Source organism: Siphateles boraxobius, unplaced genomic scaffold, assembly GCF_051911475.1.
Source record: "Siphateles boraxobius isolate OS27281-9 unplaced genomic scaffold, OSU_SipBor_1 60, whole genome shotgun sequence".
Taxonomy (NCBI): Eukaryota; Metazoa; Chordata; class Actinopteri; order Cypriniformes; family Leuciscidae; genus Siphateles; species Siphateles boraxobius.
In genome coordinates this window covers 1,135,001-1,162,500 of record NW_027509187.1, presented here as the reverse complement: position 1 = coordinate 1,162,500, position 27,500 = coordinate 1,135,001, and the positions used below count along the sequence as shown (strand labels likewise).

The 27,500-nt window shown below is 40.1% G+C and overlaps 1 protein-coding gene across 1 annotated transcript in view; it reads left to right on the top strand.

Annotated features, from left to right (window-relative positions):
• Window positions 1-27,500, top strand: part of LOC143718272 (calcium-activated potassium channel subunit alpha-1a-like) — a 95,506-nt gene that overhangs the window by 4,355 nt on the left and 63,651 nt on the right. The window contains exon 2 of the mRNA XM_077209294.1: window positions 24,074-24,135. Coding sequence (XP_077065409.1) covers window positions 24,074-24,135 — 62 coding nt within the window. The remainder of the gene's footprint in view (window positions 1-24,073; window positions 24,136-27,500) is intronic.

Sequence of the window (27,500 nt, the reverse complement as noted above, 5' to 3'; positions counted from 1 at the left end):
GTGTTTGAGGATGTCACACACACTCGCTCATGTGTTTGAGGATGTCACACACACTCGCTCTTGTGTTTGAGGATGTCACACACACTCACTCTTGTGTTTGAGGATGTCACACACACTCGCTCATGTGTTTGAGGATGTCACACACACTTGCTCATGTGTTTGAGGATGTCACACACACTCGCTCTTGTGTTTGAGGATGTCACACACACTCACTCTTGTGTTTGAGGATGTCACACACACTCGCTCATGTGTTTGAGGATGTCACACACACTCACTCTTGTGTTTGAGGATGTCACACACACTCGCTCGTGTGTTTGAGGATGTCACACACACTCGCTCGTGTGTTTGAGGATGTCACACACACTCGCTCTTGTGTTTGAGGATGTCACACACACTCGCTCTTGTGTTTGAGGATGTCACACACACTTGCTCATGTGTTTGAGGATGTCACACACACTCGCTCTTGTGTTTGAGGATGTCACACACACTCACTCTTGTGTTTGAGGATGTCACACACACTCGCTCATGTGTTTGAGGATGTCACACACACTCGCTCTTGTGTTTGAGGATGTCACACACACTCGCTCTTGTGTTTGAGGATGTCACACACACTCGTTTGTGTGTTTGAGGATGTCACACACACTCGCTCTTGTGTTTGAGGATGTCACACACACTCACTCGTGTGTTTGAGGATGTCACACACACTCGCTCATGTGTTTGAGGATGTCACACACACTCGCTCGTGTTTGAGGATGTCACACACTCGCTCGTGTTTGAGGATGTCACACACACTCGCTCATGTGTTTGAGGATGTCACACACACTCGCTCATGTGTTTGAGGATGTCACACACACTCACTCGTGTGTTTGAGGATGTCACACACACTCGCTCGTGTGTTTGAGGATGTCACACACACTCGCTCATGTGTTTGAGGATGAGGATGTCACACACACACTCGCTCATGTGTTTGAGGATGAGGATGTCACACACACACTCGCTCATGTGTTTGAGGATGTCACACACACTCGCTCGTGTGTTTGAGGATGTCACACACACTCGCTCTTGTGTTTGAGGATGTCACACACACTCGCTCGTGTGTTTGAGGATGTCATACACACTCGCTCGTGTGTTTGAGGATGAGGATGTCACACACACACTCGCTCGTGTGTTTGAGGATGTCACACACACTCGCTCATGTGTTTGAGGATGTCACACACACTCGCTCATGTGTTTGAGGATGTCACACACACTCGCTCGTGTGTTTGAGGATGTCACACACACTCGCTCGTGTGTTTGAGGATGTCACACACACTCGCTCGTGTGTTTGAGGATGTCACACACACTCGTATGAGGTGCCCCTAGGGACATTATTCAGAATTGCATGCACATACATGTACTTTTCCTCTCACATACACATATGAAACCAAATTCATTCACATACTATAGTGAAATGCTTTTACAAACACAACTGAAACGCTCTCATACATACAACTGAAAATATTACGCTCACACACACACAACTGAAATGCATACACACACACAACTGAAACACTCACACACACAACTGAAATGCTCTCATACATACAACTGAAAATATTACGCTCATACACACAACTGAAACACTCACACACACACAACTGAAATGCTCACACACACACAACTGAAATGCTCTCACATACACAACTGAAATGCTCTCATACATACAACTGAAAATATTACGCTCATACACACAACTGAAACACTCACACACACACAACTGAAATGCTCACACACACACAACTGAAATGCTCTCACATACACAACTGAAATGCTCTCATACATACAACTGAAAATATTACGCTCATACACACAACTGAAACACTCACACACACACAACTGAAATGCTCACACACACACAACTGAAATGCTCTCACATACACAACTGAAACGCTCTCATACATACAACTGAAAATATTACGCTCACACACACACAACTGAAATGCTTTTACAAACACAACTGAAACGCTCTCATACATACAACTGAAAATATTACGCTCACACACACACAACTGAAATGCATACACACACACAACTGAAACACTCACACACACAACTGAAATGCTCTCATACATACAACTGAAAATATTACGCTCATACACACAACTGAAACACTCACACACACACAACTGAAATGCTCACACACACACAACTGAAATGCTCTCACATACACAACTGAAATGCTCTCATACATACAACTGAAAATATGACGCTCATACACACAACTGAAACACTCACACACACACAACTGAAATGCTCACACACACACAACTGAAATGCTCTCACATACACAACTGAAATGCTCACACACACACAACTGAAATGCTCTCACACACACAACTGAAATGCTCACACACACACAACTGAAATGCTCACACACATTCAAGTGAAATGCTTTTACAAACACAACTGAAACGCTCTCACTCACACAACTGAAAAGCATTTCAGTATGTTGTATGCAAGCATTTCAGTATGTTGTATGCATGCATTTCAGTTGAAACGGAAGGTGGTTAAAGTCCCCACTCCAGTCCAGTTGGTGGCAGTAGTGCACCTCAAGACGAAGAACTAGAAGCTGTTGAAAGAAGGCATAGTACAAAAGCGCGCCTTTCACAATACAAGCGACCGAAGTTGACCGTTCGTTCCTATGGTTCGTTCGCCCGCCAATCGCGCTACACCAGCGGTTCTCGAAGTGTGTGGCGCGCCCCACTGGTGGGGAATAGAGACGTGACAGGTGGCGCGCACCAAACGGGAGGAAATTTTCCTTTATATGCTCTTTATTCGTTGATGGCGAGTCCGCATCGTCAACTTCATCTTTGCAGCAACACAGAAAACACCAGTTTATTAATAAACAATTAAATGTCTCCTTGCTATTTTTTATACATTCATAATCATTACTTTTGCCGGTTCTTTGTGGCAAGCTTTATGCGTGAGCTTGAGTGCGGCAATATAACGCTCATTATCCTGTATAGCCTATTTAAGTAATTAAATTAATATAATGGGGCGATTTGTCCACTAACGGCTTAAATGAACAGCTACTAGTCGACTAGAAAAAAACTTTAGTCGGAGACAGCCCTTATTCCACATATTTTCTAGCCAGCAGAACATTCTGGGTTGCGCGCGCGACCCTGAGCGGAATGAGCGAGCGGAGGAATATTCAGAAATGCTCTCTCTCTCTCCGCTCACATGCTCTAATCGGAACAAAGAAATATTAAAATAATTAATTATTAGTTTATATCTTATACACTGCCCATCATTTTAATCCCATATCAAATGTTATGTCTATTTTAATATGTGTAATAGGCTATATACTTTTTTTTTATTTCACGTTTTTAAGTAGCCTACAATATTATGTTAGTCCACATCCCCCAACCAGGGGATGCTATGACGAGTGGCACTTTTATTTATTTTCTATTTTTGAACTTGATACAAATTTTGACACAGCTGCACTTTTATTTTCTTTATTTTTGAACTTGCTGTTATTTGATGTAGATAGTTAATTTGTATTTAGATACAACTTGTTACTATACTGATACTACTTGTTACTTCAATAAATTTAAACATTTTAAGATTGTTGCTTATTTCATTATCATTGGGGCGGAACAATTTCAGTTGTGTGTGTGAGAGCATTTCAGTTGTGTGTGAGAGCATTTCAGTTGTGTGTGTGTGAGCATTTCAGTTGTGTGTGTGAGAGCATTTCAGTTGTGTGTGTGAGAGCATTTCAGTTGTGTGTGTGAGCATTTCAGTTGTATGTGTGAGAGCATTTCAGTTGTGTGTGTGAGAGCATGTCAGTTGTGTGTGTGTGAGCATTTCAGTTGTGTGTGTGTGAGCATGTCAGTTGTGTGTGTGTGAGCATTTCAGTTGTGTGTGAGAGAGCATGTCAGTTGTGTGTGTGAGCATTTCAGTTGTGTGTGAGAGCATTTCAGTTGTGTGTGTGTGAGCATTTCAGTTGTGTATGTGAGAGCATTTCAGTTGTGTGTGTGAGCATTTCAGTTGTGTGTGTGTGAGTGTTTCAGTTGTGTGTGTGAGCATTTCAGTTGTGTGTGTGAGCATTTCAGTTGTGTGTGTGTGAGTGTTTCAGTTGTGTGTGTGAGCGTAATATTTTCAGTTGTATGTATGAGAGCATTTCAGTTGTGTGTGTGTGAGTGTTTCAGTTGTGTGTGTGTGAGCATTTCAGTTGTGTGTGTGCGCGTAATAATTTCAGTTGTATGTATGAGAGCGTTTCAGTTGTGTTTGTAAAAGCATTTCACTTGTATGTGTGTGAGCATTTCACTATAGTATGTGAATGAATTTGGTTTCATATGTGTATGTGAGAGGAAAAGTACATGTATGTGCCTGCAATTCTGAATAATGTCCCTCGGGGCACCTCATACACTCGCTCGTGTGTTTGAGGATGTCACACACACTCGCTCGTGTGTTTGAGGATGTCACACACACTCGCTCGTGTTTGAGGATGTCACACACACTCGCTCGTGTTTGAGGATGTCACACACACTCGCTCGTGTGTTTGAGGATGTCACACACACTCGCTCGTGTTTGAGGATGTCACACACACTCGCTCGTGTGTTTGAGGATGTCACACACACTCGCTCGTGTTTGAGGATGTCACACACACTCGCTCATGTGTTTGAGGATGTCACACACACTCGCTCATGTGTTTGAGGATGTCACACACACTCGCTCATGTGTTTGAGGATGTCACACACACTCGCTCCTGTGTTTGAGGATGTCACACACACTCGCTCCTGTGTTTGAGGATGTCACACACACTCGCTCCTGTGTTTGAGGATGTCACACACACTCGCTCGTGTTTGAGGATGTCACACACACTCGCTCGTGTGTTTTAGGATGTCACACACACTCGCTCGTGTGTTTGAGGATGTCACACACACTCGCTCTTGTGTTTGAGGATGTCACACACACTCACTCTTGTGTTTGAGGATGTCACACACACTCGCTCATGTGTTTGAGGATGTCACACACACTTGCTCATGTGTTTGAGGATGTCACACACACTCGCTCTTGTGTTTGAGGATGTCACACACACTCGCTCATGTGTTTGAGGATGTCACACACACTCACTCTTGTGTTTGAGGATGTCACACACACTCGCTCGTGTGTTTGAGGATGTCACACACACTCGCTCGTGTGTTTGAGGATGTCACACACACTCGCTCTTGTGTTTGAGGATGTCACACACACTCGCTCATGTGTTTGAGGATGTCACACACACTCGCTCATGTGTTTGAGGATGTCACACACACTCACTCTTGTGTTTGAGGATGTCACACACACTCGCTCATGTGTTTGAGGATGTCACACACACTCGCTCTTGTGTTTGAGGATGTCACACACACTCGCTCTTGTGTTTGAGGATGTCACACACACTCGTTTGTGTGTTTGAGGATGTCACACACACTCGCTCTTGTGTTTGAGGATGTCACACACACTCACTCGTGTGTTTGAGGATGTCACACACACTCGCTCATGTGTTTGAGGATGTCACACACACTCGCTCGTGTTTGAGGATGTCACACACTCGCTCGTGTTTGAGGATGTCACACACACTCGCTCATGTGTTTGAGGATGTCACACACACTCGCTCATGTGTTTGAGGATGTCACACACACTCACTCGTGTGTTTGAGGATGTCACACACACTCGCTCGTGTGTTTGAGGATGTCACACACACTCGCTCATGTGTTTGAGGATGAGGATGTCACACACACACTCGCTCATGTGTTTGAGGATGAGGATGTCACACACACACTCGCTCATGTGTTTGAGGATGTCACACACACTCGCTCGTGTGTTTGAGGATGTCACACACACTCGCTCTTGTGTTTGAGGATGTCACACACACTCGCTCGTGTGTTTGAGGATGTCACACACACTCGCTCGTGTGTTTGAGGATGAGGATGTCACACACACACTCGCTCGTGTGTTTGAGGATGTCACACACACTCGCTCATGTGTTTGAGGATGTCACACACACTCGCTCATGTGTTTGAGGATGTCACACACACTCGCTCGTGTGTTTGAGGATGTCACACACACTCGCTCGTGTGTTTGAGGATGTCACACACACTCGCTCGTGTGTTTGAGGATGTCACACACACTCGCTCGTGTGTTTGAGGATGTCACACACACTCGCTCGTGTTTGAGGATGTCACACACACTCGCTCGTGTTTGAGGATGTAACACACACTCGCTCGTGTGTTTGAGGATGTCACACACACTCGCTCGTGTGTTTGAGGATGTCACACACACTCGCTCGTGTTTGAGGATGTCACACACACTCGCTCGTGTTTGAGGATGTCACACACACTCGCTCGTGTTTGAGGATGTCACACACACTCGCTCATGTGTTTGAGGATGTCACACACACTCGCTCATGTGTTTGAGGATGTCACACACACTCGCTCATGTGTTTGAGGATGTCACACACACTCGCTCCTGTGTTTGAGGATGTCACACACACTCGCTCCTGTGTTTGAGGATGTCACACACACTCGCTCCTGTGTTTGAGGATGTCACACACACTCGCTCGTGTTTGAAGATGTCACACACACTCGCTCGTGTGTTTTAGGATGTCACACACACTCGCTCGTGTGTTTGAGGATGTCACACACACTCGCTCGTGTGTTTGAGGATGTCACACACACTCGCTCGTGTGTTTGAGGATGTCACACACACTCGCTCGTGTGTTTGAGGATGTCACACATACTCGCTCCTGTGTTTGAGGATGTCACACACACTCGCTCCTGTGTTTGAGGATGTCACACACACTCGCTCATGTGTTTGAGGATGTCACACACACTCGCTCATGAGTTTGAGGATGTCACACACACTCGCTCGTGTGTTTGAGGATGTCACAAACACTCGCTCTTGCGTTTGAGGATGTCACACACACTCCCTCTTGTGTTTTTGAGGATATCACACACACTCGCTCGTGTGTTTGAGGATGTCACACACACTCGCTCATGTGTTTGAGGATGTCACACACACTCGCTCATGTGTTTGAGGATGTCACACACACTCGCTCGTGTGTTTGAGGATGTCACACACACTCGCTCGTGTGTTTGAGGATATCACACACACTCGCTCATGTGTTTGAGGATGTCACACACACTCGCTCGTGTGTTTGAGGATGTCACACACACTCGCTCGTGTGTTTGAGGATATCACACACACTCGCTCGTGTGTTTGAGGATGTCACACACACTCGCTCGTGTGTTTGAGGATGTCACACACACTCGCTCTTGTGTTTGAGGATGTCACACACACTCGCTCATGTGTTTGAGGATGAGGATGTCACACACACTCGCTCGTGTGTTTGAGGATGTCACACACACTCGCTCATGTGTTTGAGGATGTCACACACACTCGCTCATGTGTTTGAGGATGTCACACACACTCGCTCATGTGTTTGAGGATGAGGATGTCACACACACTCGCTCGTGTGTTTGAGGATGTCACACACACTCGCTCATGTGTTTGAGGATGTCACACACACTCGCTCATGTGTTTGAGGATGTCACACACACTCGCTCATGTGTTTGAGGATGTCACACACACTCGCTCATGTGTTTGAGGATGTCACACACACTCGCTCATGTGTTTGAGGATGTCACACACACTCGCTCATGTGTTTGAGGATGAGGATGTCACACACACTCGCTCATGTGTTTGAGGATGTCACACACACTCGCTCGTGTGTTTGAGGATGTCACACACACTCGCTCGTGTGTTTGAGGATGTCACACACACTCGCTCATGTGTTTGAGGATGTCACACACACTCGCTCATGTGTTTGAGGATGTCACACACACTCGCTCGTGTGTTTGAGGATGTCACACACACTCGCTCATGTGTTTGAGGATGAGGATGTCACACACACTCGCTCGTGTGTTTGAGGATGTCACACACACTCGCTCATGTGTTTGAGGATGTCACACACACTCGCTCATGTGTTTGAGGATGTCACACACACTCGCTCATGTGTTTGAGGATGTCACACACACTCGCTCATGTGTTTGAGGATGTCACACACACTCGCTCATGTGTTTGAGGATGTCACACACACTCGCTCGTGTGTTTGAGGATGTCACACACACTCGCTCATGTGTTTGAGGATGTCACACACACTCGCTCATGTGTTTGAGGATGTCACACACACTCGCTCATGTGTTTGAGGATGTCACACACACTCGCTCATGTGTTTGAGGATGTCACACACACTCGCTCATGTGTTTGAGGATGTCACACACACTCGCTCATGTGTTTGAGGATGAGGATGTCACACACACTCGCTCATGTGTTTGAGGATGTCACACACACTCGCTCGTGTGTTTGAGGATGTCACACACACTCGCTCGTGTGTTTGAGGATGTCACACACACTCGCTCGTGTGTTTGAGGATGTCACACACACTCGCTCATGAGTTTGAGGATGTCACACACACTCGCTCATGTGTTTGAGGATGTCACACACACTCGCTCATGAGTTTGAGGATGTCACACACACTCGCTCGAGGATGTCACACACACTTGCTCATGTGTTTGAGGATGTCACACACACTCGCTCATGAGTCTGAGGATATCACACACACTCGCTCATGTGTTTGAGGATGTCACACACACTCGCTCTTGTGTTTGAGGATGTCACACACACTCACTCGTGTTTGAGGATGTCACACACACTCGCTCGTGTGTTTGAGGATGTCACACACACTCGCTCGTGTGTTTGAGGATGTCACACACACTCGCTCGTGTGTTTGAGGATGTCACACACACTCGCTCCTGTGTTTGAGGATGTCACACACACTCGCTCGTGTGTTTGAGGATGTCACACACACTCGCTCGTGTGTTTGCGGATGTCACACACTCGGTCCCTGTTGACCTGTGTCTAATTTGATGAACCTGAATACAGTGATGCGTGACCTGATCACATGACCCCTGCGCTCAGGTGTAACCTCATCTCTATCATTAAAGGTGTATTATCTGTGACAGTGTGTGAGGGTCCACAGCGATGATGCGTTTCCTGTTCCCCTCCCGAGAGAGAGGCGTTCTTCAGGGATATTTCAGGAAAGGCTTTTATTAATTCATGAACTGGAAACGGGTTTAATGACTCTGATGATGTATTATTCTCATGACTTCAGGTCTGAAACATGAATCTGTCGAGCGTCACACACACACTTCATTTCATTTCACTTCAGCATTCAGATGATGCATGTGTCCTAAAGTCCATTCATTTAAAGAAATGTATGTAAAGCGATTTCTAAACACTTTAGAAAAAGTTATTATTCATTTTGGTTACTTTATTATTATTATTAATAGTAATATTGATACAAATTAACCAAAATTATTACAACACATTATTTTCCTTTTCTTCTTTTTATTATTATTAATAAAATAATAAAACAATTATAAAAATTCACACAATTGCAATAATATTTATAACATTTTGCAACTTACAGTATTATTAATATTAATAATAATAATAATTCACCAAAATCAGTACAACATTATTTAGAAATGCTTTTCTTCTTTTTTAAATAATAATAATGCTAAAAAAAATTAACTCAAATTAATACAACACATTATTTTCCTTTTCTTCTTGTTATTATTAGTAAAACAATAAAAGTATGTACACAATGTACAAAAAATGTACACAATTGCAATAATATTTATAACATTTTACAACTTGCTGTATTATTAATATTAAGAATAATTAAAATGTACACATTATTTTTAAATTGTATTATTACTTTTATTGTTAATAATATTGTTAGTTTTATTACAAAATAATAATAAAAAAGGACAATCTTAGCTAATTAAAAGGTTAATAATAATAATTAGAATAATATAAATAATTAACCAAGATCAATACATTTTAAAGTGTTAATAATAAGAATAATAAGAATGTAATAGATCATATATATATGATCCATTTAAAGTATTGTGAACTATTTGAATTTTGATAATGAAAGTAATAATAGCACATCTGTAAAGCTGCATGTGACTGTTTCAAATCGACCTGATTAAAAGTGTTCATTTATTAGGACAAAACCCTCGTTAGAGTGAATTATTCTGTCAGATTCTGATAAAGCATCGATGCTCCATCAGAGTTTGCGTGCGTGCGTGCGTGCGTGCGTGCGTGCGTGCGTGCGTGCGTGCGTGCGTGCGTGCGTGTGAGTGAGTGTGCATGTGTGTGTGTTTGTTTGTTTGTGCATATACGTGTGTGTTTGTGTGTGTAAATGTTTGTTAGTGCATATATGTGTGCATGTTTGTGAGTGTGTGTGCATGTTTGTGAAGGTGTGTGTGAACGTGTGTGTATGTTTGTGTGTGCTAATGTGTGTGTGTGCATGTTTGTGTGTGTGCACGTGTGTGTGCATGTTTGTGAGTGTGTGTACACGTGTGTTTGTATGTTAGTGTGTGCATGTTTATAAGTGTGTGTGTGTGTGTCTGTTTTTGTTTGTGAGAGTGTGTGTGGTCTCAAACCTCCTCCGTCTGGAATACAGATCAAGTATAAACCGACAGTTTATCAGTAACCCGTCCGTCGAGTGCTTTCAGCAATATTCATAGAGTCGTTCGTGAAGTTTGATTATACACTGAAACAGAAAATACTCTATAAACAATTTCCACTAGAAATGCTAGTAAAAGTCAGTTATTTACAAAGCGACAGCAAGTAACACATTTATTTAATTATGAAATATAGACTGAAATAGTATTTTCTTGTGAAACAATCTAATAATCCTTCTTTTATTTGCAACTTCGAATTAATTTTTTTTTTTACAATGTAGCGCAGAGATAATCTTAATCAACATATGGAAACCATTTAACAAACAATTTTATTGTATTTAATGCATTAAATATGTTTTACACCAACATTAAAATGGCTTCATTCTGTTCTGAAAATATAACCATAAAAAACATTTGCGTTACTTGAAATGAAATAAACGTTAACTTAAAGTAAAATATATATAAAAAAATAATTTTATTTACTAATTTTTTTTTTTTTTAAATTACAAAAAAAAATACTAAAATAAAAACAGAACATTTAAAAATTCAAAATATTAATAAAAACTATAATGATATCTCAATGATAATAAAATAACAGATTCATTATGATGCGGCTAGTTATTTATTATGCAGATTATGTATTTGTTGTCTGTAATTGTGAGTCTCCACACCCGTGATGCGTGTGTGTGTGTGTGTGTGTGTGTGAGTGAGTGTCCACACTCATGATGCGTGCGTGCGTGTGTGTGTGTGAGTGTGTGTCTCCACACTCGTGATGCGTGCGTGCGTGTGTATGTGTGAGTGTGTGTCTCCACACCTGTGATGCGTGCAGAAGGGAATCCTGGGAATCATCAGCTGTGAACAAACACATCCCTGCTTCACTCTGCATATTTACAACCAAACCTGCGCTTCACACACACACACACACACACACACACGATCCTGAATCTGACAGCCGCTCTCCACACACACACCTGATTTATCTGTCTCACCTAGGGATGCTCATTACATTCATTTCCCCGACCGACAACCGCCACTCGTTATCCGAGTATTAACCGTTAACTGATTAGATTATAAATATTGAATTGGCATTAAATAATAATAAAATTGACGAGTGTCCGTGACCCGTTAAAAATACCAAAAAAATAATTCACGGGTTTATATTAATGTGCAAACAGCAGCATACAGAATAAAAGAACCTGGATTCACATCACATTTTCACTCACCTGCAGCATTTCTGACAGTGACAACAGAGAAAAACATAAAATAGAGCAACAATAAATATATATATTTTTAACTTAAATAATTCCCAAATTAAGATGACAAAAAGAAAAAATAGCAGGCCGTCAAATAAAAATAGCAGGCCTACCTCAATCCACACCTTGTCTAGTTTTTATTTTTTTTTAAAGTAAGGGGTAGGGGTAGGGCTTTGACTTTTGCCCAAAAATCATATTCGAAGTTTGTTTGTTTATTAATATTCAAATATTAATTATTAATATTTAGACCATTAATTGCCGTGGTGCTAGGGCTAAGGGGGCTTATGCCCCGAATGTTTTAAGTAAAGCCCCAAATATTTTGTTACCTTGTCTTTCTCATCGAGCAAAACAATTAATCAGAAAAACAAATGTGAATAAGATTACAGCTGCCGCGATTAACTTACCTAATCATGAAAAGTGCATAGGCTATTACAGTTTTATTATATTTTTATCTCTGCATTAAAGGTACTTGCAACGTGCTTTTGCAGCTTTGAGCATTGTAGCCAATCACAGACATGTCTGTTGAACGCATCGGCCAATCAGATGTGTTCCTGTGCTGAAGATGTGTTTTGCGCGAGCTCACCGTCACCCGAGTTCTACACTTTTCGCAAACCTGTCATTATTATTGGCAATAAACTTAAGATGCAAATAAGAGATTCTCGCCAATGTATTTGATATTCTTGATGCTGCTCTGATGCACTCCATTACGCACCGCTCTGTTTGTTTTCATGATGACTCATGGTTCAGCGGTCTAACGTTAGCTCATCGATGTCAAAATGATTAAAGAAGCCGGGTCTTAAGTTACCGTTCACAGAAGGATGTTAACAGTGAACGAATACCTGGTAAAATGTAAGTAGCGCCACACGTTGCTTTTCAAATTGTCAGGAGTGTAGATTTCGAACTCCTCGTCAGGAGTTGTTGTTGTTGGCGTTCGCGCTATTGTTTTGATATACAAAATATGCGCTGCGCTGACCAGGACACTAACGTCACCTACAGGAGCCCAGATGACCAATAATTGCCCTGCTAATGAGCTCGTGATTCACAACTTCACCAGGCGTGAAAAAGCCTCGGAATCTGAATTGAAAACAACGTTTACAAGCAAACATATTTACACAAAATAATGCCCATATCAGGTTCAAATATTAAAGGCTGCCTAATATTCGTTTGAATATCATTATTTTTTTATATATTCGTATTCTATTCGAATAACGAAGTTCGGAGTCAAAGCCCTAATGTGAGGTTAGTCTGGGTCTCCGATGGCACAGATATCCCGGGAACACAGAGATAACGTCTCGCTGGAGTGGCCAGCTTCGGGAAGCGCTTCATTTGCTCGTGGATGTTTGCTTCGCCAGTCATATTGCATTGTACTTGCACCACTGCTGTATTTTAATACCGCATAGCATATTTTACAAGTAACTTCGTCTCTCTTTCTGTGGAAATGGTCCCACACAGTAGCTACTTCTTTCTCAGTGAAATATGTCTGACGGCACGTGTGGTTGTGTGTGTCGACGCGCCCCGTGAGTTAACAAACATAGGCTATATATAAAAAAAAATTATAGTATTTTTTTAACCATGCAGCAAACAAAAACCCTTAAAAATAAAAAAAAACTTTTAAACCTCCTAAACCTTTTAACTGGTAGTGTTAATCGCTTAAAATGTTTACTTTCGGTTAGCGGTTAAACGGTCAATATGAGCATCCCTAGTCTCACCGTCAGCCTGCAGATTGAGATCAGGAAAATCAGGAAAATCATCGTCCTAAAATGGCATGGTGTGTAAGGAATTACAAACCTGCGCACATATATTCAAACGCACATAACAATAGAATCACTTCTTAATGCGCATGTGAACGCCATCAGTGTCTATCACAGGTTCACGTTTAAAGTCTGTTTAGAGAGAACGGTGTCGTCTTAGCGGCCCCTAATTTAATAACAAATGATCATTTAGACGGAAGTGAATCAATCAAAACTAACTTTAGCTGGAAAAAACATTTTTCAAGAACCACTATAAAACTAAACCAATCTCTGTTACCTTAAATTATATGTTTATCTCTGTAAAGCTGCTTTGAAACACTGCATAAAAACATCTACATTGTTAAAAGCGCTATATAAATGAAGATGACTTGACTTGACTAAAATAGGTTTCGTTTTCTTTATTCAAAATATACTTTTTTTATTGTTTCTTTTTGATTTTAAAAGTTATTGGTTTGATTGTCAGGAAGTGCATGAACTAATAAAATGTATGTTGAATGCAATGCAAGTCTCTTTGGATTAAAGTTTCTGCAAATTCTATAAAATGTAAAGAATAATGAACTGAAATGTGACCCAGACATTACAGTTTTTGTAAGATTGACCCAGTCAGAAAAGACACGGATGAGAAAGAGATGCAAGATGTTCTAGTTATGATTCTGCAGGGACAAACTCACTGTCCTGTTTTGTGGGCACACACACACACACACACACACACACACACACACACACACACACACACACACACACACACACACACACACACACACACACACACACACACACACTCTCTCTGTCTCTCTCTCTCTATCACACACACACACACACACACACACACACACACACACACACACACACACACACACTCTCTCTGTCTCTCTCTCTCTATCACACACACACACACACACACACACACACACACACACACACACACACACACTCTCTCTGTCTCTCTCTCTCTATCACACACACACACACACACACACACACACACACACACACACACACACACACTCTCTCTGTCTCTCTCTCTCTATCACACACACACACACACACACACACACACACTCTCTCTCTCTCTCTCTCTCTCTCTATCACACACACACACACTCACTCACTCACAGAAACACAAACACACACACACACACACACACACTCCTGCACAGGTCACAGATCTATATTGGACAGACGCTGATCTAGATTAATGATCGCAGGTTTTCCAGAACTGCAGTTTTCAGCTCTATAGATCCAACCGAACGTTGATAGTGACATGATGTACTGTTTATTATATAATACTATCTAATATAATTATACTTAGAAAGAAATATAAAGAAAATGATTTTTTTGATGGTATTTTGTTGCAGAAAGAAATAGAAAGAGCTTCATCAAACGCTAATCTTCCTGTCATTATCTGTGAATCTGAGAGCTCATGTTCATATCAGTCCTCCAGGAAATACAGTCGTTTACAGAATCCCGCAGTGAGCTCTTCTGTGCGCTGTGGACTCAGTGACTGTACGATGACCAGTGGCCTGATTATACTGAGACTGATTACAGACTGGTCTGTTTCCTCCACTAAAGTTCAGTTGCACCATTAATGCTTTGCTTTATGTCAGAAACTCATTAAGGCTAATTATCATAGATCAGGTCCATTGCATTTTACTAGCAGTTTTAAGTAAAAGTAAAGTAACATTTGCAGCAGATTTGAATTTTTAGTTGAGTGAATATACTGTTTTACTAAGATGAAGTTGTAAATGAAGTTGTCCTGTGAACTGCTGGTTAAAGTAAACGAGTGAAGCGCTTAGAAATGTTGTCAGAACCTGCTAGAGAATAAACTGGCGACGTTTACATGCAACCAAATAATCCTTTAGTAATCAGGTTTACGGCTCAATCGGACTGAAAATCCTTCATGTAAACACTTTAATCGATCCGATTGGGCGAACCAAATTAAATTTCTGGTTTATTCCTTTTCTAATCCGACCGAGAGAACATGTTAACACTTGATCGGAATGAAAACCGAAACTGAAAGGACTGCGCATGTGGACTGACGTAGAAATAGCGTAATGACGCATGACACGCTGAGCGAGCTGTTGTTCCTGTTGAATAAAGTGTGATATAAACAAGTGTCCCGTCACAGGTGTAACTATGGTCAGCAGGGTAAGCGGTTGCTTACGGGCTCGGACCAATCAGGGGCCCGCGTGACTGGAAGATATTGAATGACAGCCGGTGCCCCCTATCGCATTTGACTACTTTTAGGCCCTGTCCACACGGAGTGCAACACAAATTTTGTATAGTATTGGCGTTTCGTTTGACTATCGTATTGGTGTTTGCATTTCGTCCAGACGGATCCGGCGTTTTGGGACACTGAAACCATTATTTATTTAAACTGGGTCCCAGAGTGGATAAATCTGAAAACGACACCCTTGCGTTTTCGTGTGTACGGCCAATCCATACATTTTGTGAAACGATGATGTCATCACACCACGTGTCAGCATTAGTCACACACCACTGTCGTGTTGGGTTCGTATAGTGCGCGCAAGGTTATGCGCATGCTCCAAGTCTTCTTCTCCTTGTTTAGTGTTTCTCTGTGGCACAGATGTGGTGTTACAGCACCACATACTGGTCTGGCATGTATACCACATCAGTTTAAGTCAGTTTCAGTAGTTTCATGTGTACGCATATATTTCTTGAGACGTCGCCGTGTTTACGAAAAAAAATTAGAACTAGGGGAAAAAAAAGATCCGATAGGGAAAGCTCTGGTTTCATGTGGATGTGGCCTTAGCCTGATCGCATTTTACTTTATTGCAAATTTATTTAAACAGCATATTTTACTGATCATGTGTGAAATGAACAATGATGGATTTTGGTGTAATTTTTTTCGAATTGGGACTGGGGAATCACCGGGTCTGTAAGTGAACATGCCTTATGCGTGCAAAACAGTAAAAACTTTGAACTTATGAACTTAAGACAGACAATATCGATATGGAGTCGTCAAATTACAAACACAAAAGTGGCTTTCAAAAACGAAAACGAAAAGAGGAATAGCAGTGAGTAACAATGTGTTATGGTGTTTTTTTGTGTGTTTTTTGTGGTGCGCGTAGGCTACTCCTGATTTTGTCAGTCATCTCATCTCTGTGTCGCTATTGGCACTTTTCCACTGCATGGTACGGCTCGGCTCGGTTCGCTTTTCCACTGCTGTTAGTACCGCTTCAAAGTGTGTGGGATTATAGACTGATCGTTATAGTTTATCCACTCCTCGGCGACCAATGAGAGGAACGTCTGCACTTCATCCACTGACCACAAGTTTTTTTTCTTCAAGCAAGTCAAGCAAGTAGTTTTAAAACAGGTGCTACAGCGGTGGCTGTTACTGGCTGTTTAAATCTAGCGGGTTTGATGTCTCGCAAATACAGTGACGCTGGTAGTGACGATTCTGTCTGACCAATCAGTGATCTGCAGTGTTTCCACGTCACATTTTAGTATCGGTACGGTACACCTGGAACCTAGGCGAGCCGTACCGCCATATGATCCTATCCCGTCCTCTTCATGGTAGCCTACTCGTGGACATTGCGTCATCACGTGCTGTAGTAGGGGCCCGCCTTGATAATCCTGCATTAGGGCCGGTGTCGGCTCGTTACGCCACTGTGTCCCGTCATTATAATTCTCCTTTCCCTGCGTCTGTGGAGCGGGACAACGTTTCAGACTCAAACAGTGGGAAACTCTGTATATTCGTGCAGTGTGCGCATGTCAAAAAATCAATTCTGATTTAAAGCTTGTGACATAAACGCGCACATCAACCCGATCTCTTTATTTATCGTTCATGTAAACACTGACTACGTTTACATGCAGCCAATAACCCGTTCAAAACCGGAATATTAGCAATAACCCGGTCGCGCACGGCCATGTAAACACCGGCAAAAACCCGAATATGCTTATATCCCGGATTTTAAAAACCCGGATATCATACCTGGGGTACCCCTTTTCTAACCCGAATTTTTGGTCATGTAGAGGAACTTCTCGGCGCATACAAAAACCCGCTTGCAGTATACCGGAAGTAAACAAGGCGAGACGCAGCACAGCACACACTGGAGCGAGGTCAGTACCAGCACCAACGCACAAACAAAGGCGATCGCTATCTGCCCCGAACTATTCATTATCCGCGCGCTGCTGTTGTTGTCTTTGGATACAGGAAGAAGAATCGGAAGTGACGCATATTGCGTCTTAAGGTTGTCCGTACGTCCAGACGCTAACCACGCGTCGCCGTTTACATCGGGATATCGCAATTCCATGTACAGAAGTAACTCTCTCTGCTCACGCATGTAAACGGCTTATTCCTAATGTTTCAAAAACCCAAATAGTGACCTTAACCCGACCACAACCCGAATATTGGCTGCTTGTAAACGTAGTCACTGTGTTCAGATTCATTAAACGGAATGAATTCAGTCCGATTGAAAGAAAAGTTGTGCAAGTAAACATATCCAGTGAGAGAGATTAAATAATCTGCTCTTATTGAGGAGATGAGACTCAAAATCATCTTTGTCACTCTTCCACATGCTCAGTTTTCACCGCCTCGATTCCAAACCCTCCTTATGAAATTCCTCTTATTTGAGTCTCAACACACAAAATATCATCAGAGAGTTACATCACAACACTGGATTACATTGATCCTCCCACTGATGCTGAAACATCGGCTCTGGCTCAGACAAAAAACCAAGATCCCGTCGTTCGCTGTTCCTCACACTGTTCAAAACCTCCATGATGATCGAGACGTGGCGAGTCTGAATCTGCAGTTTGAGCCAGAGAGTTGTTTTCTCTTACATCTTTATGATAGTAGAAACATGGCATTAAATATTGGTATCAATCAGTAATTTGGTGTTTTATCAGCCACTATTACCTTTTTGGATTTGGATACTTGTTTCCAGCTTTGTTTTGTTTATTATTTTAGTTTAGTTTTTGATTGATTGTATTTTGCACTGCTTTGGTAATGCAAATGTGCAGTTTGAATTTAATTATTTATTAGCCTATTTAATACAGTTTTTGTTTTATTATGTTTTGGAAAACGAATGTGCCATTTGCTGTTCATTCGTTAATTTAATTTAACTTAACTTAACTTTGTTTTAAAAATAGTTAAACTTAATTTAGTTTAGTTTAGTTTTATTATATTTTTCACTACTTTGGTAATAAAAATGTGTTTATTTATTTGTATTGCTTTATTTTATTTTATTTTATTTTTTCCATAAGCTGTCCATACATTAATATTATATGCATCTGATTATCCAATCATGTCATTTATCATGTATAATATAAGCACGAGCAGCAGTGACTAACGCTCTCCTTCACAAAACACTCAATAGAAGATCTGTGACATTTCCCTCTCTTTACTACAGCCACTCATTTACAGAGCACTCGTGAGGATGAGGATGATGATGATGATGAAGAGGGCTTTCAATAATTCACTAACCCACTGTAAATCTCTCTCTCTCTCTCTGTCTCCTCCATCATTCCTCTGTGTGTTGTTGACAGATGAAGTGAGATGAGTGGAAGTTCAGGCCTCCTGCTGACTCTGGATCTGCCGTTTTCAACCTATTTAAACGCAGTGACATTTCTGAGAGCGTCGAGCCTCAAGCCTCAGATCTGCTGTTATTGTCCTAATGATGAGCTCAACCTTTATTAGCCTTTAGAGCTGTTATATATCCAGTCCGGTCCTGTGGCCAAGAACTGCGCATCTAAATGGGAAAGTGACCAAAAACATTTTTTTTGTTTTTTTTAGTGTGTGTGTACAATTGAGATGACAATGTGTTGAATAAATGTGTGTGTCCACGTGTTAAGAGTGTGTGACGCTCTCACATCCTGAGCGTTTCCACAGCGCTGACCTCGGGAAAGGTCGCCATCATTAAACGCTGGTCAGTTGTTTATTTGGAGTTCAATTAAATCTTTAAATTTGACTTTTTTTAGTAGCTTACTCAAGGTGGAATTGATCATTTACAGTACGTTAGTAAAAAATATTGCATATGCACCCGAGTGCACGATGAAACTGCACATTTTAAATGTGTTTATCTGCTATGTTTATTCTGTCGGGGTTAAGTAGATGCGAGAGTTGATTTCAAGAGTTTTTAAAAACGTGTTAAATAAAATATTTATTTTTTCAATTCCATGAGAAAATCATGGAAGGAAATTATGCAGATCTCAAATTATAGTTTTTTGGCCAGGTGAAAATGAAATGTGATGCCGTGAGTGACAGTTGATCGCTCATCTCTCGTGTGGAAATGTACACACACGCGCACACACGCACACACACACACACACACACACACACACGCCTCTCCTGTCCTTGTTTCCTCACTAAAGGACACACACTCACACAGACAGTGGCAGTGAAAGCATTCTTGAGTGCTCCTGTTTTTATTTATTTATTTATATGTTTATTTATTTATATGTTTATTTTTTATCCATGAGGTGCATTGTGAACAGAAAAGGTCTTTTTCCGCAGCTCTCTCTCTCTCTCTCTATATATATATATATATGTTTTCAGAAGCTGTGCCGCAGTCTGTTAATGAAATGAGGTTGACCTCTGACCTCTGCAGCTGTAGTAAACGCTTTGACTCGGTCAGCTCTTTATTCGGCGTGTGACAGGAGTTCAGATCCGATCGGCTCTTCTCCTCTTCCACTGTTGTCAGACTCACAGGTGTCTTAGATATCAGTCAGCGATTCGAAATCAAACTGAGTTTCACTTTCAGACAGGCAGATTCAATCTCATGTCGGACACACATCTCACACTCGTACATTATACATCAGATCAGTAGATTACAATTCTGAATTATTCACGTACAATTGATTCAGATACAATTGACCAATCACAACACACTGCTCCAGTCGACCAATCAGAGCACAGTGTGCTTTTCAGAAGGAGGGGCTTCATAGAGACAGGAAGTAAACAGTGCGTTACTGAAGACTGGGAAGAGAGGAGCCGCAACAATGGAGAATATGAGGAAAATAATCAACATTAAAGCAGAAAAACCTGTTCTAGTAGAGCCTGAAACAACATGACTCGTTTGAGGATCTTAATCATGTCAGATTTGTGTCCATGAACGTTGAGGAAGCCGGTTTAACTGAACTCAGACTAAAGCTGTGTTTAGTCTGTGAGCATCATCTGCTGGTCAAACGAAGCCAAAGCGCTGCGATTACCATGGAAACTGATGTGTGGAAGCATGAGCGCATGAATCAGACGACGGGTCCTGCTGAGCGACTCGCCGTTCGGGGCCGTTGTCCTAAAATCAGGCGTTTGATGGACTGTTTTGACTTGGACCCGGAACCGGGACGCTCCTGTGTGTGAGTGGCCATTAAAAATACATGCAGGTGTTTTCTCAGGACGAGTGATTCAATGGTTTAGAGACAATGGCATTTCCACTCATGGAAAATAATCTACCTGATCATTTAAAATGCATGAGAGACTCACAGCGAGAGGAAGAGTAGGTTTCCTCCAGATCTACACTCCAGCTTTGCTGTGACCTGTTCTCTCATGGGTTTGATTTTTAAGTGATGGTTCCTTCAGAAATGAGAAATCTGTCATTATTTACTCACCCTCGTGTGACTCAGATCCTGTATGACTTCATTTCCTCCATGCAACGCAGAACTCAGATGCAAAATCAAGCTAGTTTTACAGTTGAATTGATATTTTAATATTAGGTTTTAATACTAATTAAATTAATAAATAATGAGTCCATATAGAGAAACTCAAAATTTATTTTAATATTTAGATTAAATATTCACCACAAGTTCAAAATTATTTCAGTTCATTTTTTAAATGTTTCTGCTCACCATAGATTAAAAATACAGTAAAAACAGTGAAATGTATACAGTAGTCAACATCAAAAGTGGATCAAAACCTTTAATCAAAGTTCTACATGAATTTTGAACAATACCCGTTCTTGTTTTAGGACAACTTTGATCAACTTTTTTGATCCACTTCAAATGTTGACTACTGTATTACATGTGTATATATGGTAATATGCAATTTATTCCTGCTGAATTTTCAGTATTATTACTCCAGTCTTCAGTGTCACATGATCCTTCAGAAATCATTCAATCAATCAATCAATCAATCACAAAAACAGTTGATATATAACTGATATATTTTTTAATAAATAAATGAATATTTGTTTTATTTGATGAATAGAACTTGATCTGATCAGCAATGTTATTTGACTAAAGGTCATTTTCGATCAATTTAATGTCTTTGCTGAATAAAAAGGGTTAACGGTTACTGTCCCCAAATCTTTGAATAGTAGTTAATATTTATAAAGTTATTATTAAAATGATTTACTATTAAGTCATATGGCTTCAGATGACATTTTATGATACTTTTATGGTGTTTTATGTCAGCGTAAATATTCTACTGAACTTCTCCGTATGCTCCTGCGAGTCGGGTTTGAAGGAAGGGAACGATCCTTTAAAGTGTTGGTTTAAAGATCGGTTCTGATGGTTGCTAAGAGGTTTCTTCCTGTCCTCGGTGGCTTGATGTTTACACACCATCCAATTCCTGCTCAAATCTCATCAGGATCTTTAGATTAAAATGGGATTCTGCCAGCAGGACACACTGACTAATGAGGAAGATGCAAGTCTCACTCTCACACACAGCATTTCAAGCAGGTTTTTCAGGCAAATCAATAAACACACGAGTAACTCTGTCGACAATAACACAGTTTAACTATAATTACTGTTTTTTTTTAAATATGGTTAATTTTACAGTGTACAAACACCTTGACCTCTTTATCTTATGGAAAATGCACTTGTTTAAGAAATATTCCTGGTTCAATACAAGTCAAATATAAGTTAAGCATCTAGACCAGCATTTCCACCTCAAAATGACAATTTATACACTTCACAGATTAGGGCTGAACGATTAATTGCATTTGCGATAATATCGCGATATGATGAAATGCGATTTTGTAACCGCAAAAGCTGCGATTACACTGGTCACGTGACACGCGAGAGAAAAGAAGTCTGCAGATCAAGCATCAACATGGCACGCTACGCATAGGTCTGGCATACAGGAAAGAAAAGTTTATTTTTTATGTATCTGATATTGTGTTATTCATTCTCTCTCTAACAATTCTGGATTGATTCAGAGAATTTCAGAATCGAGTCTGAGCTTAGTTTTTAAACACAGATGCGTGCTGACGCTGCGCGTGCTTTATAAGCTTTCATAAAGTTCGGTGTTTAAGCGAATTACAAGGACAGTCGCGGGCTTCATTGCACAGGTTTTACCGCTTTGATGTTACTCTTGCATTGCGCGGTCTTGGCCGCCGGAATTTTCCTTACAAATGCTCCACAAAGGCATTATTTATGTCTTTTGGAATGCAGTTGGCTTATATATTAAAAATATGAAAATCACTGAGATAGCTGCTTTCATTTTAAAATACTTACGGGCGCTTTGTGAAGAGTGCTCGTGCATGCGGCTGTGAGCGACTCATTGGGTAAATGTACTTGCATCTCAAAATGCTTTTGACGCGAAATTAATGTAAACACGGTCAGTTATATCTTAAACCAACAGGAAAAACCACATTTACAATTTCAAAAGAGAAATGTGCATTAGTGTGAATGCAGCTTATCGTATAGGGGGAAAATCACTCCAGCTCTTGAATGGAAAACGTTCAGACCGCCTACTTTTAAATACTGAAAGCACTCTTTGTTTATTGCTTGTAATGTTTTTTTTGTTCCTCTTTATTTACTAGCTTTTATATTTTGAAGCTATATTAGTTTATAGCCCATTTAAAATTCTTAACATGTAATTGGTTTAATTAAATGTTTATATATATATATATATATATTTTTTTTTTTTTTATATATATATATATATTTATTTTTTATTTTATTTTTTTAAGTATGTATATTTACACATGTAATTAAATACATATTTTAAGTGTTATTAAGATTAGTTAATAAGAAAAAAATTAGATCGGATAATGAGCTGCCTAAAGATTCCCATCCCTACTGTACAATGATTTATTGCTTGTCTTTGTCGACTAATACAGAAGGTAAAGAACTTAAAGTAATCGCATATTAAATCGCAATCGCAATATTGGTTAAAAAAGTGGCAATTAGATTATTTTCCATAATCGTTCAGCCCATCACAGATCAAACATTCATTTGTCATGGGGAACTGAATATAAGCACTTGATCCTTAGACTTGCATTGTAAAGTGCATTATTATAAACTAGGTCTATCAATAGATTAACATTTTTAATCGCGATTAATCACATACTTCTCTTGAAATTAAGCATACATCATTTATCTTGTTTAACACATTTATTTTGTTATTTTGACCTATATTGGGTTTTTATGATGCAATGTTGCGTACTACTTCAGTAATTTATTTGCGTTAAATTATTTTTATGCGCTACTGATTTTGAATTAATCGTTGACAGTCCTACTATAAACCCAATGTTTCTTTGTTTTTACAAACTGCGGTGATGGAGTTTGATGTAAAGTAACAAACATGTGTTGTTGTCGTCTTGTGTTTCAGGTGGTACTGGTATTCGCCCTGAGCATCGGCGCGCTTGTGATTTACTTCATCGACTCCTCTGAGTGAGTATATTTCTCATTTTATCACTGCATCTCATTAGATACAGTACATACAGTAGATAAAGACACTCACCAACTTGCGAATACATTTGTGAGTAAATAAATTGGCTCACTAGTTGAGTATAACTCATTGTTTAAATCAAATTGTAAAGGCCAGTTCATGCCAAGCACGGATATTTGTTGTGAACATAATTGCTTTAGTGACTTTTATGAGTAAATCTGGTTTTCCTTTAACTTGATGAATATTCTGGTCTTGGAGTGAAGTTAATCTAGTGCCTCAAAGACAGTTTTTCTTTCTCCAAACCTCATATATAAAATTCATATCTCCATTAAACCAACAAAAACTAAATCACGAATTTCACTCAAAGCTCTTCACTACAGTCCGCCAAAATAAAAGTTTGGTTTAACTTGAAGTAATTATGCCAGTACAGTTGTACAGTAGACTGTACTGCTCAAAGTCATAATAATAATACAATTTATTAAAAATAATTTTAGGAATATCACACTATTTAAATTTAAACTGTAAATCTCTGTTGTGCATAAATTTTATTACCACCGTTTTTTATAATAAATTATTAAGAATTGATATGAAATTGGTATTAAATCAAAAAACATAGAAGACCAGAAATACACATAAACAATATTTTTTTTTTAAACATTTCATAGGGCACTTTTATTTATAAATTGTTAAAGTTTGAAGAATTCAATTGATTGGATAACCTTTTTGATTATTACAGTTTACAGTTTATTTAAACCATTAAAATGGAATTCAGAATAATTAAAACGGAAAACAGAATTTTGGTAAAAATAAAATGCAATTGACCCTTCGCTAAGCCACGCCCGAAAACCGTCACTGGCCAATCGTGTCTTAGCAACCGTAACTAGGCGCGGGAGGTCTGGCAAGCTTTCGAGCGAGGGAAACATGCCGAAGCGTTGTGCGTATGGATTGTGCAAATCTGATACCCGGTATCCTAAAAGTTTGGACGGGGGAGTGGAATTTTTTTCCTTCCCGAAAATCTAAAAGCCAAGAGGAGAAATGATGTGCGTGGATCAAGCAGTGTTGGAGACCCAATTCACAACTAAATGTCGACAGGATTAACAAAAACACATATTGCTTGGAAGTTGGAAATAATTACGGTTCTTTGTTCATAATGCACGTTTTAACGTAAAATAAGACGTTTAAAGACAAGACGGAGGCTCACTGACATACTTTAAAATATATTTCAGCATTTTGTTAATCGACGGCCTACTAGCCCTGACTGAGTAACTTTAACCCAATCCGATCGCGGCTCTCCCGGTGTTAGTGTTATTCCACAAGATTTATGGATAAACTGTTTGATTTATAATTATAAGATTAGTTTCACATTTCACTTACCCTGCTGTGCACGAACATAGCTGTCCCTCGATTTGTGTGTTTCCCATTTGAATGGTCAGCGTATGAGGCGCTGCTGCTGCGACTATAGGCTTTAGCTTCAATTTTTATTAAATTATTCTCTAATCGGTTGCATATTATATCGTGGATATATCCCTCGAATGCATACTGCAGTCCCTTTTGACTTACTCTCTCAGATATTTCACATGTTCGCCAAAAATTACTAATTATCTCATTGGGAATGTCTGACACCGGTGCATACACACTGTAATAGACGTGCTAGAGGCGAAAGCTTGACAGGCGTAGCAACAGTAACTAAGGAGGGCGGGGCTTAGCGAAGGGTCAATTTGGGAAACAAATATATATTTTATAGGGCCATGAAATGAAAAACAGCAACATAGTCCCATCGTCATAGGGTCAAAATATATAATGCACAATTCACTGGATTAAACATAAACAGAGAGGGGGGGATGGGGGGAGGGATAAGCCTGTTGTGTTTGTTGCAGTTTTTCCTCTGAATAGACTGAGATTACATCAGAAACTGGTGCTTCTGTCAGAGATCATCAGAGGGTTCAGTCCAACACTGACTCATTACAGGAACAGTTTAGACACAAAAACCAAAGGAAATGGGCACAGATGCCGTCAAGCTCCCCAAATGCACCCCAGAAGTATTATAAAAGTAGTTTATTTGAACACAAAGACTATAAATGTTAGTGCACAAGACAAATAAACCACACATTTTAATTATTATTTGCTGAAAATCTGAGCTCATAATTCTCATTCCTCTTGCTGTGTTTTTGGTCACAAGACACACGAGAACCAATTACTTTTGGTGTCATTGACAGGTTTGGAATGAGAGTGTGTAAATGATAAGGAAACCAAATTAACCTAATTGCATCACTTCAGTTAAACACACATGCTATTTAGTATGTATGAAATGACATCATGGCAGATAGACTTACATTGATTCTGGCTCTGTGTACTTTGTGTTTTCTCTGCATTTAATGCCAACATTAAACATTATAAGGTAACACTTTACAAGAAGGTTCATTAGTTAATGTATTAACTAACATGAACTAACAATGAGCAATACATTTGTTACAGTATTTATTAATCTTTGTTCATGTTAGTTATTAAAAACCCAGATGTTCACTGTTTGTTCATGTTAGTTCACAGTGCATTAACTAATGTTAACAAATACAACCTTTGATTTTAATAATGTATTAGCAAATGTTGAAATTAATATTAACCAAGATTAACTAATTCTGTAGAAGTGTTGTTCATTCTTAGTTCATGTTCATCAACTAAGGTAGTTAACTGATGTTAACTAATGAACCGTATTGTAAAGTATAACTCATTATAAAAACACATTCAGGAATGTGTGCTTTCAGTTTATTTTCAGTGTCAAATATCACAATCCGTGTGTGCATTTTAGATCCCAAATAGTTTTGCTTGTTTCAGTAAATTATGCTCTGATCCTTTGTGTTTTAATCTTTCCGATCTTCCATATCTGAACAGCACGTCCTACTCAGCATTAGAAACACACACATACACACCAAACACACACACACACACACACACACACACACACACACACACACACACACACACACACACACACACACACACACACACACACACACACACACACACACACACACACACACACACACAGGCCTGTTAACACAGGAAGTGAGCCGCATCCACTTCCTCATTAGTGCATCATCATGAGGGATTTAGCGTTTGATGTGAGACGTTGCTCTGGCTAGCAGAGCTGAATTGTCCTGAGCGCTATAAAGCTGGAGCGGGGCATCAGGTCACGGCCGAGAACAGCTTTAGATCGTGTGCTGAAACTGCATTAGAATATGAGGGATTAGATCTGTCAGATAAGCAGCAGGTACAGACATGTGTGTGTGTGTGTGTGTCATTCTGCATATCTGGAGCCTTATGTCGCTAAATATTGCATGACCCAAACACACGCCACAAACTAGACTGT